The sequence below is a fragment of the Mya arenaria genome, chromosome 1 (assembly GCF_026914265.1).
Source record: "Mya arenaria isolate MELC-2E11 chromosome 1, ASM2691426v1".
Lineage (NCBI taxonomy): Eukaryota > Metazoa > Mollusca > Bivalvia > Myida > Myidae > Mya > Mya arenaria.
This window is the reverse complement of record NC_069122.1, coordinates 57,262,001-57,278,708: the sequence shown is the minus strand read 5'-3', so window position 1 is coordinate 57,278,708 and position 16,708 is coordinate 57,262,001. Positions and strand designations below refer to the sequence as shown.

Genomic DNA, 16,708 nt, shown 5'->3' with positions numbered 1-16,708 from the left:
TGGCAAGGATATGAAAACAATCAAAGATTGGCCAATATAGAGATGTACCTTAGCATTAATATATTAGCACTAGCAAGGATATGAAAACAATCAACGATTGACCAATATAGACGTGTACTTTAGCACTAGCATTTGGTAAGGATATGAAAACGATCAAATATTGACCAATATAGCAGTGTACTTAGGCTTAGCATTGGCAAGGATATAAAAACAATCAAATATTGACCAATATAGCCATGCACTTTAGCATTAGCAACGGCAAGGAAAATAAAGCAAACGAAGATTGATCAATATAGCCATGCACTTTAGAATACGTATTAGGCAAGACTATTAAAAAAACACTTACATTCCACAAAATAACTGAGCCTGCGACTCCAGCAACTGCGTAAAAGAGAAAAAGCCAGCTGCAAAATAAATTGCATACCGCGATGGAGGCAATGCTACGAAGACAACACTATAACGTCACGGTATAATTACACTTTGTAAATATATGACATAGAAGGTGATAGTGGTCCAGTGGTATGGGTGACTCTCATACAAACGGTTGGGGGTTCAATTCTCATTAGGGTTACTTTCTCATGTCCTCTCCAAATGGACACCAGTTCCGGTTTCCACCCAGGTAATGGACACCAGAGTAATTCTATAAGCTATCAGCGTCCTTCACAATCGAGCAAAAATAAATATTAAGTATAAACTAAACTAAATCTAATAAGATATTGTTTTGTTCAACTTGTTTACATGTCAACTTTATTATGAAAATCCCTGGGTACAGATAGAAAATCAAGGTACCATACCTGCATTCCGCCCGCGTTTTATTGAAGAAGGGAGCATAAAATGAATTCATCCGCATGAATCATAGCGTTTTAAATTTTGAATATATGTGTTTAGTTAAACTCGGCTAGTAAGTCTTATTTGGGAAAATATCTGCTGTATCAATAAGTGTAGGCTTGACTGTAAATGTGAACTATTCCACATTGTAACGGAATATAATACCTTTGGGATAATAAATAATATGTAGTCCTATCCCAAATGGATCCAATACATACCATGGTATACAATTCTGATTGAAATATGTGAACCAAAATGTACTTTCTTTTTATTACCAATTTAAAATATATTTGAACATTGACATGCTTGTACAATTATATATAATGGTTAAATACAAGTTTCGAAGTTAAATTAAGTAAAAATCTACAACATTTTTTTTAAACAAAGTGACAAGAAATGGCAAGGCAAATATTTTGCAATAACAATATATAACAACTAATCTAAAAAGATCGAAATTAATTTAACGTTAAAATGATAAGTAAATTAGTGAAGAAAGCAGCATTTTAAGGACGCCGGTATGTGAAACGATCTTGGCGTCGATTCCACAACGCTTTTAAAAGCACATTTCTTAAAAAAATCACCTCTCTCAAGTTATTTTTGGAATGTTAAAAATTGACAGTATTTAAAAAACAACAACGCACAATGATTGATTTTTATGCAACTAATAATATTCTGATAGCAATTTAATGATCGATAATTAATTCTTTAAAGAAATATTGGCATCGATAAATCGTAGATAAAACAACAAAAAGCACCCTGATCTTGGCGAAGCCTTTGCAGCATAATTCTTACAAGTGACATGCACTTGATAATAAAACAACATTAATATATACGGTTAAATCCTCTTACACGAGTGTACGATAACATATTGTAAGATCAATGAATTCAGACATGAATTTTCACCGATATTCGTGCATTTAATAAATCAAATTGCCTTAATTGGCTAGTCAAACCTTATTTTTTATTACACTCGAGATACTGGAAGCAAAAACGGGTATGCATATCTTACATATGTCATAAATACGGCAGTCCAACTTCCACTGAGTATTTCCAATGAACACAGATCTCGTTATTTTGACACATTCTGCAAATTGCAGCAATTGAAGTAAACATTCTTCTTAAGCAAGTATTGGTTTCAGATGTGAAGCCTAGTATTGTTAATATTTGTACTAATAGTGATCTTCTTCAGTCATTCCTAATGGAACTATTTCTGAAACACATTATTTATGTCAATCTCTACTCTACTTTAACTGCATAAATTATTACTATGGTGATGTATATGACCCTAAATGTTTTCACACAACATATCATAAAATTCCACTAACCATCATATTTGGTTTAGCATGGGACCGACAAATTTAAAAACAACTCCTCGTCCAGACCCTGATGTTCACGCTTTTTCATTCCATTCGTCCATATTCCACATCTAAATTTCATAAGCTCCATTGTTCGATACTTAGATAAAGTAGCATTTGCTCCATTAATATGTCCGTTTGTGTCAGCAGATGTGACACTACCATCAACACAATTGGTTTTCCCGTTCTGGGTCAAGTCGCCATTGCTACTGAGACTATCGCCCTCTTCAGTATCACTCCGAATATCTTCAGCCTGAAGAAAACCAATACGATTATTATTTATTTCATCTCCACTCAATACATATTTAATGCATTTTGTGTGAGCCAATGAAGATCGAAGATTTTCAAAGTTTCTGTTCATTAAATATACGTATATCGATTCTACCGAAGGCACCAAAAATCGTGCAATTGCGTATATTTCAGTAAGTCTATTTTCCAACCGAGGCCTGCTTGCTAAACCAGTGTCAGTAGTAAAAGGGAGCATGCAATTGCTCTTTGCTGTATTTTCTTTGTGTGTGTATACCACGTGATAAATAACGTCATATATGCTACGTCGGAAGGCAATATTTTGCTTAAAATGAATATTTAAATCAAAGATAACTTTTCTTTTACTACAGCGTTTATAATAAAACAAAGGGCAGTCTATGCCGCTTACAGAGCCCCGCCTTCGTTTTATTACCGAAGTTTGATGAGGTGATTAGTTTCGTCAAACACTTCGACAGACCTGTTTCCAAAATAATGTGTTGACATTGCTCCGTCAGACGGCCGTATTGTGAAAAGGTTTGTCGAAATGTTTTAACAAACTAAACTCTCAATCAAACTCTGGTAAAAGACCGAAGGCAGGGCTCCATGTGCGGCGTAGACTGCGCTATGTTTCATTTAAAATGGCGAAGAAATAATGAGGAAATCTTTGTTTAAAGTCTTCATTCGAAGCAAAACATTGCTTTCCGACGTATCATTTATGACACAATTAATCACGTGGTATACACACACTGTTTCTGTATATCACCAAAATTGCACTCCAAAATATACAGATGAGTCATATTTAACTATCTTCACATAAAGTGGGATTACGTCAAAGCTATATACCATTTAAGTTATACTTTTTTTGCTGGAGGGGGAGGGGGGTATATTGGTACATTAATTAATTATCGTTTCATTAATGAGTGTTATGACCATGTGAATATCTTACAAAAACGTTTTCAAATGTTTGTCCTCCTTCAATTTCTTCACAGGACGAAAATAGCAATGTAAATAACGACAAAAGGCTCGGCCGAAAAATACCTCAACCTTTTTGTTCAATCGAAAGAAATACGGGCTAAATAGGAAGTTAAATAGTTATCCCTCCGGCAAACAGAGTGTTGTAGATTATTTTCCCTATCGACCAGGACCACAACAGACTTAACACTTGCAGAATGAGCAGGAATACGTTAACGAATTAGTACACGAAAAACGGCTCATCGATGAAGTAAAATATTTCTATGGCGGTGGAGTAAATGAGCCTGAAATAAATTGTAAGTACATATTAAAAACTGGAGGCTAAATACAGAAACTGCTTGATTTTGCACGTATTTCATATCAGTTGCAACAGGCGTTGTTTTGGGCGCTCTTAAGTTGGTTTAACCCCGCAATGCGTTCCTACTTTGTTTTGTATGACCTTGTCAAGGCGCTTACCCCAACATTTACTACAATAAAACTGCGAAAACACGAAGACACCGGTGTACGTCCTTAACCTCCAGTTATCAGATGTTTCGAGTTATCCAGTTCCATATAAGTCCTGTATAAAATACCTTATTTGCGGAGTTTACATATAGTTGTGTTATGTGTGATGTCTTGGGACGTTGTCTGTCGCTGGTTTGGTTTGTCTGACCGTAATCCCTTTGTTTTTCAACAGGATTTGGATTGCAATTTAAACTACTAGAGTTTCCATCGCTTTCGATCATGAATATTGTTCATTGCAAAACACTTTCTATGGCAACATAGCGTAGGGACTAATTCTAAATGAATGATACAAGTTAAAGATTGCATCACACAGCCTGCCAAATTTTCTTAAAAATAAGGCAACAACTTCAACAATGTTATAACTATAAGGCCTTATGTATGGACACCTGAAGGCGGCTGATTTTGACCATTTCCTGGTGCCGGGTTGTGCCGAGTTGTGTGGGTGAACGCGGGAGTCAGGAGCAAGAAAATGCTTACTGACAGACAGACAGGCAGACAGACAGACAGAATTCGCCCTGTATCCCTAAACACCTGTCACGGTAAATGGTAAGATAAGACAATATAATATAAAACGATGCCACAGAGCTTTATAAAATTATAAGACTATATTGATAAAACATATTTATTCTTCAAGAAATTGGTGACCCTTACCAGCCTGGAAATACGAAGGTCCTTGTAATAAACCACAGTATAACAAATATTCCAAATGCACCGTTCTTTAACCAGTCCCATTTCAGATAAATTCCCATTTTAGCGAGCTGTACCGAAACAGTATATTGTGTGGAATGACATGACATCATTTATGTTTTGTAAATTAAATGACTGAACTACATACATTGAAATTCAATGTTAAAAATCATAACACATGACAGTGCATTAATTTACTACATTTAATGACAAAATTACCGACAAAGTAACCGCAATTTATATTCACTATTATAGTTGAAACATCTGTGACAGACAGAAACAGGAATACTTACATTGAAAACATACACTTATTTTGGCAATTTCAGAAAGCACCAATATCAATGAATTTTACTGACATGCAAATATAAAAACATAATTGAAAGTACTTACCGATAACCAGGGGTCTGCAATGTCGTGGATGATGAGTACAAAGCTTCCCATACGGACGAAGTTGACCAACCAGGAAAAGTAGAGCAGACTAATGGTGGCAAGATGGTCCATTGTCATTTCCTTAAAGTCCTGTAATATAGATAAAAATGTCTTGATTTATTCTCATACATTTTGCATAAAGGGTTATGGATTACTCAGATGCAAGAAAGCAACATGATAACTAAGATAATATAAAAACCCTGTGCCTTAGCATAGGTTTGGTGGTAATTTGGTGAAGACCGACCGTGTTAAGGGTTAATTTTCGATTCCCGATTTTTTAGCAGGTACAACCAACCTGAACTGCAATATCAGTTTGGAGTTATAATACTGTAGGGAATAAGGGGCCTCAAGAATCCCATGAACAATTTATCTACGTAAGGGAGACTTTCGATAGTGCAGTTCTACTGTTAAAATCATATCCTAGGTGCGAACCCGTTTCTATGATGTCTGATCACAAAGCATCAATCTTACAACAACACAATTCTGTTACACTAAGTTTAGAATTACCTTTCGCTTATGATCTGTGAATATTAGTAAAGAGCAGACTGCAGTAGAACCCCAGCTCCACGGTGTAGTACCAGTATAGGTCACTCGTCACGTGCTGGATAGGAGAATGGGTGAATACATGAGTACTAAGATAGTAATCAAACTGCTTATGCAACTGCTTTTAAAGGGGCTATAAGTTCCGTATGATGAAACAGCGAAAAAAAAGAAAACTGTCGAAAACTGACATAAACTTGGTATCGATGTGTACATTGCATTGAAAAATAAAAACTGAAGTACCACCTAGTTTACAATTATTTTATTTTATCGCAGTTTTTTCGTATTTTTCCATTAAAAAAGATTACTGGGTATGTCTTCCTAGTAGAATTCATTCCTTATGCGTGATTGGATAGTCAATTTTATCACGCGATATGACCATATTAGGTATATAACTTAAATATTTCAACTGCTTAATGTAAGCCTTCGTAGCACAGTAGATACAACACTGGACTGCATTTTTGGCGACACCGGTTCGAACTCAGACTCGATTTTTTAACATTTTGGTATTTTTTTTTTTTACAATTATGATATCAAAGAGTAAAACATTTTATTAAATAAGTGTCCTGAGATTCGTTTCAGAAATAAAACTTTTTTGGTGCCAATCTGGTGTACAGTCCCTTCAAAGGCAGTGACACATAAACAATGTAGTGAATTGGTAAACAGGTAAATTGCAGAGCTGAGTTCTCCAGTATTATTTCTCTCATGCATGAAATCAAACTAAAGCGGAAAAGTAGGAGTTAAATTCTGCTAGGCGTTCGAGCGGTTTTCATATTTTCAGCATTGTTGATCTCTCAAGGTAAGAACTCCGGCTCTAGGCTATTGAAATTAATGTTTTTGTGGCGTTGAAATAAAACACAATTCCAGTGAAGCCTCGAAAAAATATTATAAAACAAGAGCAGTCTGGTTAACTTTCAACAATACCAACGTGTTTACTGTTAGAATGGCATGGCAGCGCTGCCAACGTCTTTAGTTTCGGAATGGCATGTCGAAACTGTGAACGTGTTCACTGAGAGAAACGGTATGACAACACTGTCATCATGTCGATTAACAGAACAGGTATGACTACAATTTCATTATATTTAAACGACATTTTTAAATGGTACGTGATGGAAACGTGGTCATTGCCAGATATGGTAGGACAACACTGTCATTGTTTACACACATACCTGTTTTGGCCAGTTGGTCCAGCAGTCTTTTGTTCTCCATATCCATGACTTCTGTAAAATAAAACATTCATACATTAAATATATATATTATTTTACTGACCTTATCTGTTCTCAAGTAGATCTCTTTACTGATAATTGTAAAAAAACAAACAACGTCCACACAATCAAAACCTCCAATCACTTGATTCGGACATTACACATACAGGACGTTTAAGTTGCTATGCTGACTTAATATGATGTGCGAATATATAACATCAGAGAAAGTAACTGTACATGATACGACATATGTCTATAGTTTGGGTGACAAGATGCAGCTCAACATAGCAATGCAACTCTGGCACAGACGGTACCATTTTGGCAACATTAGGCATTTACAATTTTTTATTTTAAGTAACTGATCTTGAACAACAGTTACATTTGCATACACGCTTACTTTATCCCACTGGTATCATCAAAGTGAATCATATAGGGATATAAGCAGACTGGTATTCTGCTTGAAGATTATTGACCACTTCTTACGTCATGTTAAGATGTATGTCGAATGTAAGTCTTATAAATACTTTAACCGACCTTGTATATTAATGAAAATGCAATGATAAAGGTAAATTAATCAAATCAACAATGTATACATACATTCCAAAGAATTGTCGCCCCATAAATAAATGTAAACGTGTAAAACTAAGAATGACCATCTGAAACATAAGTATTAATACATATTGAAAAAAGTCAAGACAAATTAAAAACAACAAACGTACTTTTCGAAAAGAAAAGAAAAAAACAACAAACTAAACTAAACTTTTTACTAAAAAGGGAATGATAGTACGTGAAAGCAGGCACAGTGATACTGGTACGCGGCTGACACAAAAGTCGGGGGAATTATAAGAATGCATTCAAGACAAAAACAATTTATAAAGGAGAACGAATGGCAATTATTGTTCAAGTACAAAAACAATTATGGTTCTTGTGCACTGCATTTCTCAATGAAATATATCGCATTCTGTTATATTGCGTTTGAAGTCAATACCTCAGGACTTTTTGAGTGATACTCTGGACAAAATTACATGTAATTATAATAATAAGCTAAAGGGGAGTTGATATAACCGATGGGATGCACATTCTTGTGCGCTGTGCATTCTTTCATTGCTATCAATCTGTATTCCAAATTTCATTTAAACACCTTTATTGCCTTTTAAGATATGGTCCTGACAAGCAGCTATCTTAATAATGCATACTGTAAAAGTCAATGTGAAGTTAATTCAGCAACAACTGAAGGTAGGATTATGTCTCTATCGCAGTGCACTTATTTATATTAACGTATACCCCCTGGCTATGTTACAAATTCCATTGAAATCCCACCGGAGGATTTAATTATTCGCCGGACAAAAGTCTGGCGCACGAACGGACGATCGGATAGACAAATCGGCGACACTAAGCTCATCAATTGGGGGCATACCAATGACATTTTTGAAAGATATGTCAATTCTCAGTGGGGATCACCACAAAGCTATATAGAAATGACATTTGCCAAAATATCACATATTTTCTACACCCTTTTCACAAATATACTTCATTAGCCGAATGACAAAAACAACTTACGCATTATCACAAAACTTCTTAATTGGTGGTGTAAGGTCATTGTTCCTTTTGTTTCTGAACCAAACTTGCACTTGTCTAAGAGGCATGTCCAGCTGTTTTGACAAGCCCTGTAATACACAATAACAGTAAAGCAATAAAAGGAACAGGGGTAAGCCCTGAAATACACAATAATAGTACAACAATAAGAAATATAGGGGCAAGCTCTGAAATGCACAACCACAAAACAGCAATAAATATACAGAGACAAGCCCTGAAATACGCAATAATAGTACACCAATAAAACTATAGGGCGCAAGCCCCTGAAATACGCAAAAATAGTATAACAATAAAACTAAAGGGGCAAGCCCTGAAATACGCAATAATAGTACAACAATAAAACTATAGGGCGCAAGCCCCTGAAATACGCAAAAATAGTACAACAATAAAACTAAAGGGGCAAGCCCTGAAATACACAATAATAGTACAGCAATAAAACTATAGGGCGCAAGCCCCTGAAATACGCAAAAATAGTTCAACAATAAAACTAAAGGGGCAAGCCCTGAAATACACAATACTAGTACAACAATAAAAACTACAGGGACAGGCCAGTGAGTCTAAAATGACACAGTGAAATATCATTTCACTGATAAAACTCATGATCAATGAACAATCACTGAAATGCATATAAAAGATTTCATAATCTTTGTCCCGATTTACAACTCTACCATCTTGTGACGATGTATATATGTCTCTTGTTTAGTGTTGTATTGTCATCAGCGTTCCTTGGTAAAGGATCTTGGTTTCAAACAGCGACATATGACAATAAGTTTGCATACACTTTGGCGCGCTATTCCGAAATACTACAATTAAATGTCATTTTATATCTTTTTGTGGCATAAAATAAAATGAAAAATCGCAGTATGTTTCACTTCGTGAACACCAGAAGTATATTATTATTTGTTATAGCCTTTGGTGCTCACTCTGTGAAATATATTGCAATTTTACATTGCAAAATAAAATGAAATTAAAACACTGAAACAGACTTCAAAAGAAATATTTCTGCAAAAATCACCAGCCCTGGCCGCTATCAGCGTAGATATTAAACACTTGAGTGAAGACTCACATGCAATATTTTGGAACGTCAGGTAAGCATGTTTTATAGATACAATTAGCATGTTTACTGAACATCAATCAATGATTAGAAACGAAGCTACACTGTTGTACAGCAAATATTTCATCTAATAATTAGAATTATTTCCACTGCATGGGCACTAGTAATACGCGTGTTTTTGCCTCGTTCACTGTCAAACATGAACAAAGCGCAAATGTCTAGATTTAGCTGGCTCAATAAAGACGCAGTAGTTCCGAGTGTCACATAATCAGATCTTCATCTTATTATTCACCTTGCCCTTCTGAATACAATAAACTGTAAAGTTGTCAGTAAAGAAATAACACGTTGATGTTTTCTGATATATAACTTCCGGAATACCGATTGTTTTTAGGACCGGAATCCAAGATACCGCTTGTATTAGGACCAAAATCCAAGATACCGCTTGTATTAGGAAAGGAATCAAAGAAACCGCTTGTTTTAGGACCAGAATCCAAGATACCGCTTGTTTTAGGACCGGATTTCAGGATACCGCTTGTTTTAGGGGAATTTATCTCCGACGTGACGCCGTCACGACTTTAATTGTTTTAATTAAAAGGCAGCTATTGATACCATAACGTCTATCAGTATGACGTGGCTGGGATTTGAACAACCGACCATTTGCACCTAAGCGAACGCTCAAACAATAGGCTATCGCGTTTCAGATTCCCCTCATTGGATCGAGTGTGTCAACATAAAAAGAGGAAGCCTTTATGAACTATGAACCGAACTCGGCTTACCATACACTGTTTGTCATCTGGCTTTTTCTTCGTCTTGTAAACTTCTTCAAGGGAAGGTATAGCATTCACGTATACTAACTTCTTTTTCTTTATCCCTAACTTGTATCCCAGGGGTTTTATCAGCAGCCTGAAAAATAATGCCACGCAGAATTTGTTAACGTCTGTATCTAGTATAATATATTTTTGCTAAGCTCAGCGTTGCCCCTGCCAAATTGATACAAATGCAAAAATTGCACTAAAAGTCCACAATATCAGTCCGTATCGCTGTCGGATAGTCTGCTTGTTTTATATATGTCGGCGTGTCTTTCTGTTAATACGTCTGCCTGTTCGTATATCCATCTGTGTGTCTCTCTGTCGGGTAGTCTGCTTGTTCGTATATCCGTCTGTGTGTCTCTCTGTCGGGTAGTCTGCTTGTTCCTATATCCGTCTGTGTCTCTCTGTCGGGTAGTCTGCTTGTTCGTATATCCATCTGTGTCTATCTGTCGGGTAGTCTGCTTGTTCGTATATTCATCTGTTTGTCTCTCTGTCGGGTAGTCTTCTTGTTCGTATATTCATCTGTTTGTCTCTCTGTCGGGTAGTCTTCTTGTTCGTATATCCATCTGTGTGTCTCTCTATCGGGTAGTCTGCTTGTTCGTATATCCGTCTGTGTGTCTCTCTGTCGGGTAGTCTGCTTGTTTGTATATCAATCTGTGTGTCTCTCTGTCGGGTAGTCTTCCTGTTCGTATATCCGTCTGTGTGTCTCTCTATCGGGTAGTCTGCTTGTTCGTATATCCGTCTGTGTGTCTCTCTATCGGGTAGTCTGCATGTTCGTATATTCATCTGCGTGTCTCTCTATCGGGTAGTCTGCTTGTTCGTATATCCGTCTGTGTGTCTCTCTGTCGGGTAGTCTGCTTGTTCGTATATCCGTCTGTGTGTCTCTCTGTCGTGTAGTCTGCTTGTTCGTATATCAATCTGTGTGTCTCTCTGTCGGGTAGTCTTCCTGTTCGTATATCCGTCTGTGTGTCTCTCTATCGGGTAGTCTGCTTGTTCGTATATCCGTCTGTGTGTCTCTCTATCGGGTAGTCTGCATGTTCGTATATTCATCTGCGTGTCTCTCTATCGGGTAGTCTGCTTGTTCGTATATCCGTCTGTGTGTCTCTCTATCGGGTAGTCTGCTTGTTCGTATATTCGTCTGTGTGTCTCTGTATCGGGTAGTCTGCTTGTTCGTATATCCATCTGTGTGTCTCTCTGTCGGGTAGTCTGCCTGTTCGTATATCCATCTGTGTGTCTCTCTGTCGGGTAGTCTGCTTGTTCGTATATCCGTCTGTGTCTCTCTGTCGGGTAGTCTGCTTGTTCGTATATTCATCTGTTTGTCTCTCTGTCGGGTAGTCTTCTTGTTCGTATATCCATCTGTGTGTCTCTCTGTCGGGTAGTCTGCTTGTTCGTATATCCGCCTGTGTGTCTCTCTATCGGGTAGTCTGCTTGTTCGTATATCAATCTGTGTGTCTCTCTGTCGGGTAGTCTTCCTGTTCCTATATCCGTCTGTGTGTCTTTCTATCGGGTAGTCTGCTTGTTCGTATATCCGTCTGTGTGTCTCTCTATCGGGTAGTCTGCCTGTTCGTATATTCATCTGCGTGTCTCTCTATCGGATAGTCTGCTTGTTCGTATATTCGTCTGTGTGTCTCTACATCGGGTAGTCTTCCTGTTCGTATATCCGTCTGTGTGTCTCTCTGTCTTGTAGTCTGCTTGTTCGTGTATCCGCCTGTGTGTCTCTCTATCGGGTAGTCTGCTTGTTCGTATATTCATCTGCGTGTCTCTCTATCGGGTAGTCTGCTTGTTCGTATATTCGTCTGTGTGTCTCTACATCGGGTAGTCTTCCTGTTCGTATATCCGTCTGTGTGTCTCTCTGTCTTGTAGTCTGCTTGTTCGTGTATCCGCCTGTGTGTCTCTCTATCGGGTAGTCTGCTTGTTCGTATATCCGTCTGTGTGTTTCTCTATCGGGTAGTCTGCTTGTTCGTATATCCGTCTGTGTGTCTTTCTGTCTGGTAGTCTTCTTGTTCGTATATCCATCTGTGTGTCTCTCTACCGGGTAGTCTGCTTGTTCGTATATTCGTCTGTGTGTCTCTCTATCGGGTAGTCTGCTTGTTGGTATTTCCGTCTGTGTGTCTCTCTGTCGGGTAGTCTTCCTGTTCGTATATCCGTCTGTGTGTCTCTGTATCGGGTAGTCTGCTTGTTCGTGTATCCGCATGTGTGTCTCTCTATCGGGTTGTCTGCTTGTTCGTATATCCGTCTGTGTATCTATCTATCGGGTAGTCTGCCTGTTCGTATATCCGTCTGTGTGACTATCTATCGGGTAGTCTGCCTGTTCGTATATTCATCTGCATGTCTCTCTATCGGGTAGTCTGCTTGTTCGTATATCCGTCTGTGTGTCTGTCTATCGGGTAGTCTGCTTATTCGTATATTCATCTGTGTGTTTATCTATCGGGTAGTCTGCGTGTTCGTATATCCGTCTGTGTGTCTCTCTGTCGGGTAGTCTGCTTGTTCGTATATCCGTATGTGTGTCTCTCTATCGGGTAGTCTGCTTGTTCGTTTATCCGTCTGTGTGTCTCTCTATCGTGTATTCTGCTTGTTAGTATATCCGTCTGTGTTTCTCTCTGTTGGGTAGTCTGCCTGTTCGTATATCCGTCTGTGTGTCTCTCTGTCTGGTAGTCTTCTTGTTCGTATATCCATCTGTGTCTCTCTGTCGGGTAGTCTGCCTGTTCGTATATCCATCTGTGTGTCTCTCTGTCGGGTAGTCTGCTTGTTCGTATATCCGTCTGTGTCTCTCTGTCGGGTAGTCTGCTTGTTCGTATATTCATTTGTGTGTCTCTCTGTCGGGTAGTCTGCTTGTTCGTATATCCGTCTGTGTGTCTCTTTGTCGGGTAGTCTGCTTGTTCGTATATCCATCCGTGTGTCTCTTTATCGGGTAGTCTGCTTGTTTGTATATCAATCTGTGTGTCTCTCTGTCAGGTAGTCTGCTTGTTCGTATATCCGCCTGTGTGTCTCTTAGTCTGCATGTTCGTATATCCGTCTGTGTGTTTCTCTGTCAGTTAGTCTGCGTGTTCGTATACCCATGTGTGTGTCTCTCTGTCAGTTAGTCTGCTTGTTCGTATATCCATCTCTGTGTCTCTCTATCAGTTAGTCTGCTTGTTCGTATATCCATCTCTGTGTCTCTCTGTCAGTTAGTCTGCTTGTTCGTATACTCATATGTGTGTCTCTCTGTCAGTTAGTCTGCTTGTTCGTATATCCATCTCTGTGTCTCTCTATCAGTTAGTCTGCTTGTTCGTATATCCATCTCTGTGTCTCTCTATCAGTTAGTCTGCTTGTTCATATATCTGTCTGTGTGTCTCTCAGTAAGTCTGTTAACCAGTGTTGAAGTTCTGCCATGATAAACAATTCAGTCAGTGCTCATGAATATGATAAAACATCTTAGCCATACTTACGTTTCTAGAACGTATCTTATTATCACCAAGACGACGCCGACCAGAATTCCAAAGTGAAGGTCGTGGACTTTTGGATAATATGTGTTGGTACCGGGTTTGTTCACCAATTGTGACCAGCCCAACGCGGTGTCAACAGATCCATCCTCGTGATGAAATCGAACGGGGAACCAAATACTATCATCCCACAACATGTCATAAATGCTTGTGTTTGACATCATTCCGAAGTTTTCTTTTGAATTGCGTCACAACAGTCTCTGAAATACAGATATATTCAAACAGCATCAGTCTTCCGGCACTTATTACACATCGACATCTGATTCATTTTATGTGAAATATTTCAAATTGATAAATGCATAGTTTGTGTCCCAGTAATGGTATTTTATCAGGTTTAGCAAAGATGCACCCTTACTCCCAAACACGATTAACCACAATTAATAATATTGTTTTAACATTAAAAAAAAAGATGAATTAATGTCGAAAACAATGGTTCTTATGAAGGATACCGTGTTGAATTTGAAAGAAATGAGCATAAAACACGGTATTTCTACCTTACACACATAGTTAAAATCTTGTTATCAGTAATGAATAGTTTCCATAAATGCGTTATTTAGTAAGTAGTTAAAGGTTTATCACTCAAAATTTATGTTTGTTATACATGTGTATGCATTGAGTTTGAATAAGAGTGCCACTTTAACAACAAAGCTAAGGGTGGCTAACCACAAAGTACACTATTTTAGTATAAGAATTCGTTCAGGTTGATGTGTCCAACTTATGCAGTTATAGTTAAATACAATATCCAGTGCAACATGTGTGTTACAAGCTCATTTTTATCCATATGCTGCACAATAGCAAAGACAGCAGTTCAAGGGCAGCATTCCAAACCTGCCATTCCCAGCCAAATAACTGTTCATATGCAATAATTCTAGCTAAACTGACGTTCCATTAAAGTAATGCCTAAGTAAATTCAATACACAATATAGTAACTAAATAATAACGAAAGAATAACACGATATCATGAAAGTATCCGATCCACAAGTACGCTAGTTTTAATAGCCAATGTTTCCATTAACAATAATGCTAAACTGTAATGCCCCTCAGCCCCCCCCCCCCAACAGCCTATTTGAAAAGTCAATGATTGCAGATATATACATGTAGTATGAAAAATTTATAACCGAAAATATAGATACAATGAGTGTAGTTGATAGTTCTGATACTTATTATATATCTGAAGTAGGGACATGAAATTAGTTCATGACCGAAACGCATGTTTGTAATATGATGTCAAGTATTAGTTCAACATATTCTTACTTTACACATAACCCCTAATTGATACCAAAATAATGCCTGGTCATAAGACATCTATCAATCACTTATTGGAGTATTGGATGGAATTCTTTATTACATGGTTCTACGTTTAAACATGGTAATCAGCAACATCAGCATCATATTTCGGCAAATAAAGTCATGGGCGTAGCTACACCAGAATTGATGTGCAGGCGCGGTTTGTTATTTGTAATTGCCATTTTCTAAATGTAGGATGCTCTAATGGGCGTTATCCACTATATCTTCGAATAGAAAAGAAATGTAACGCTACAACGTAAGAATTGCTATTATTTATACCTGAGGTATATTCGCTCTACCTCTTTAGGTTTAAATGGATTTATTATTTTTTAGAAACACCAGTTTTGAAGATCACCTATAGTGCCTACATGGAGCTACGCCAGTGTAAACATGAGATCACCTTTGTCATGTACATCAGTGAGTTCGTGATAATGCATCATTTGTAAGTGTATTTAGTATTTCATTAACCAAGTTTAATTTACAAACACTCAATACTCACTGTAAAACAACTCACATTATATACCGTCTGAAATATCCGCTGTACAGTCACACGACAATCGTTAACATATGGTGTAATATCACTTTGGACCGGTGGATATGCACGAATGAAACTTCTAATTACAAATCAAGAGAGAAAGCAAAACGTGTAAGTCAGCCTATGATTCAAGATGCATTTTTGCTTCAATACCTTTCCATACAGTAGACTGTTTATCTTCGCTTCATCCTTGCGATTCGTTTCAATAAATTCAAGTCAATTAAACCAACTTGCCCTCTGCATAAGGCGTATATAAAATTATATTAATACATTTGGTGTGTCATAATGAGTGTATTATACGTATATCATTTGGTAATATTCACATTTCGGTGATAGTCTTTACTCGGGAAATAGTTGCGATATTGCCTCCGTTTTGGTTAGAAGAACACTGCCTCGGTGTCTTCGATGCTTTCTTCGCGACATATTTGATGCTGTTTATGACATATTGATGTTGTTAATGTCTTACATCAACCAATGAAATAATGCATCACAAGATTATCACAATTTGAATGGAAGTTCTTGCCCCTAATCAACATCTTTATTTTGGTTGAAATATTGTTTTCAAAATTAATAAATTGGTTGCTATTTCAAACTGAATTACAAATACATTCTTATACCATGAAAGAAGTCAGTTCATGTACAACAAAGTTTCCTTGAGACGGAGCCGTATTCTTCGATAAGGCTTGAATTGACGTCGTCACTCGAGAGCTATCCAGTATACTTGTGAGGGTCGCATCCAGTATGCTTATGGGTTTGCTATCCAGTATGCTTATGGGGGTCGCTATCCAGTAATGCTTGTGGGGGTCGCTATCCACTATGCGTGTGGGGTCGATATCCAGTATGCTTATGGGGGTCGCTATCCAGTAGGCTTATTGGGATCGCTATCCAGTATGCTTATGGGGGTCGCTATCCAGTATGCTCATTGGGGTAGCTATCCATTATGCTTATGATGGTCGCTATCCAGTATGCTTGCGGGGGTCGCTATCCAGTATGCTTATTTCGGTCGCTATCCAGTAATGCTTGCGGGGGTTGCTATCCAGTATGCTTATGAGCGTCGCTATCCAGTATGCTTATGGGCGTCGCTATCCAGTATGCTTATGGGGGCCGCTATCCAGTATGCTCATGTGGGTCGCTATCCAGTATGAGTATGGGCGTCGCTATCCAGTATACTTATGAGGG

General features: G+C 37.8%; 1 protein-coding gene across 2 annotated transcripts; it reads right to left on the bottom strand.

Annotated features, from left to right (window-relative positions):
* Positions 1-1,210: 1,210 nt before the first annotated feature.
* On the bottom strand, positions 1,211-15,656 carry LOC128232551 (ceramide synthase 5-like). 2 transcript variants are annotated; one of them, XR_008260547.1, is made up of 9 exons: positions 15,509-15,656; positions 13,654-13,907; positions 10,193-10,319; positions 8,327-8,433; positions 7,364-7,422; positions 6,731-6,781; positions 5,529-5,622; positions 4,983-5,111; positions 1,211-2,436 (listed from the first exon to the last, which is right to left on the bottom strand). XR_008260547.1 is itself a non-coding variant. In XM_052946187.1 (4 exons), the coding sequence occupies exons 2-4, from the start codon at positions 13,869-13,871 to the stop codon at positions 8,323-8,325; spliced, it is 456 nt and encodes a 151-aa protein (XP_052802147.1). In that variant the 5' UTR covers positions 13,872-13,907; positions 15,509-15,656; the 3' UTR covers positions 7,614-8,322. The 2 variants fall into 2 exon arrangements, 1 of the variants encoding a protein (XP_052802147.1); XM_052946187.1 differs by lacking the exons at positions 1,211-2,436; positions 4,983-5,111; positions 5,529-5,622; positions 6,731-6,781; positions 7,364-7,422 and having other exon boundaries at positions 7,614-8,433.
* Between the last annotated feature and the right edge of the window lie 1,052 nt (positions 15,657-16,708).

Coding starts and splice junctions, on each gene's coding strand:
- LOC128232551 (XM_052946187.1), bottom strand. CDS start 13,871: ATGATGTCAAACACAAGCATTTATGACATGTTGTGGGATGATAGTATT. Junction 10,320..13,653: donor ATAAGATACGTTCTAGAAAC/GTAAGTATGGCT, acceptor ATTATTTTTCAG/GCTGCTGATAAAACCCCTGG. Junction 8,434..10,192: donor CAGATGACAAACAGTGTATG/GTAAGCCGAGTT, acceptor TGTGTATTACAG/GGCTTGTCAAAACAGCTGGA.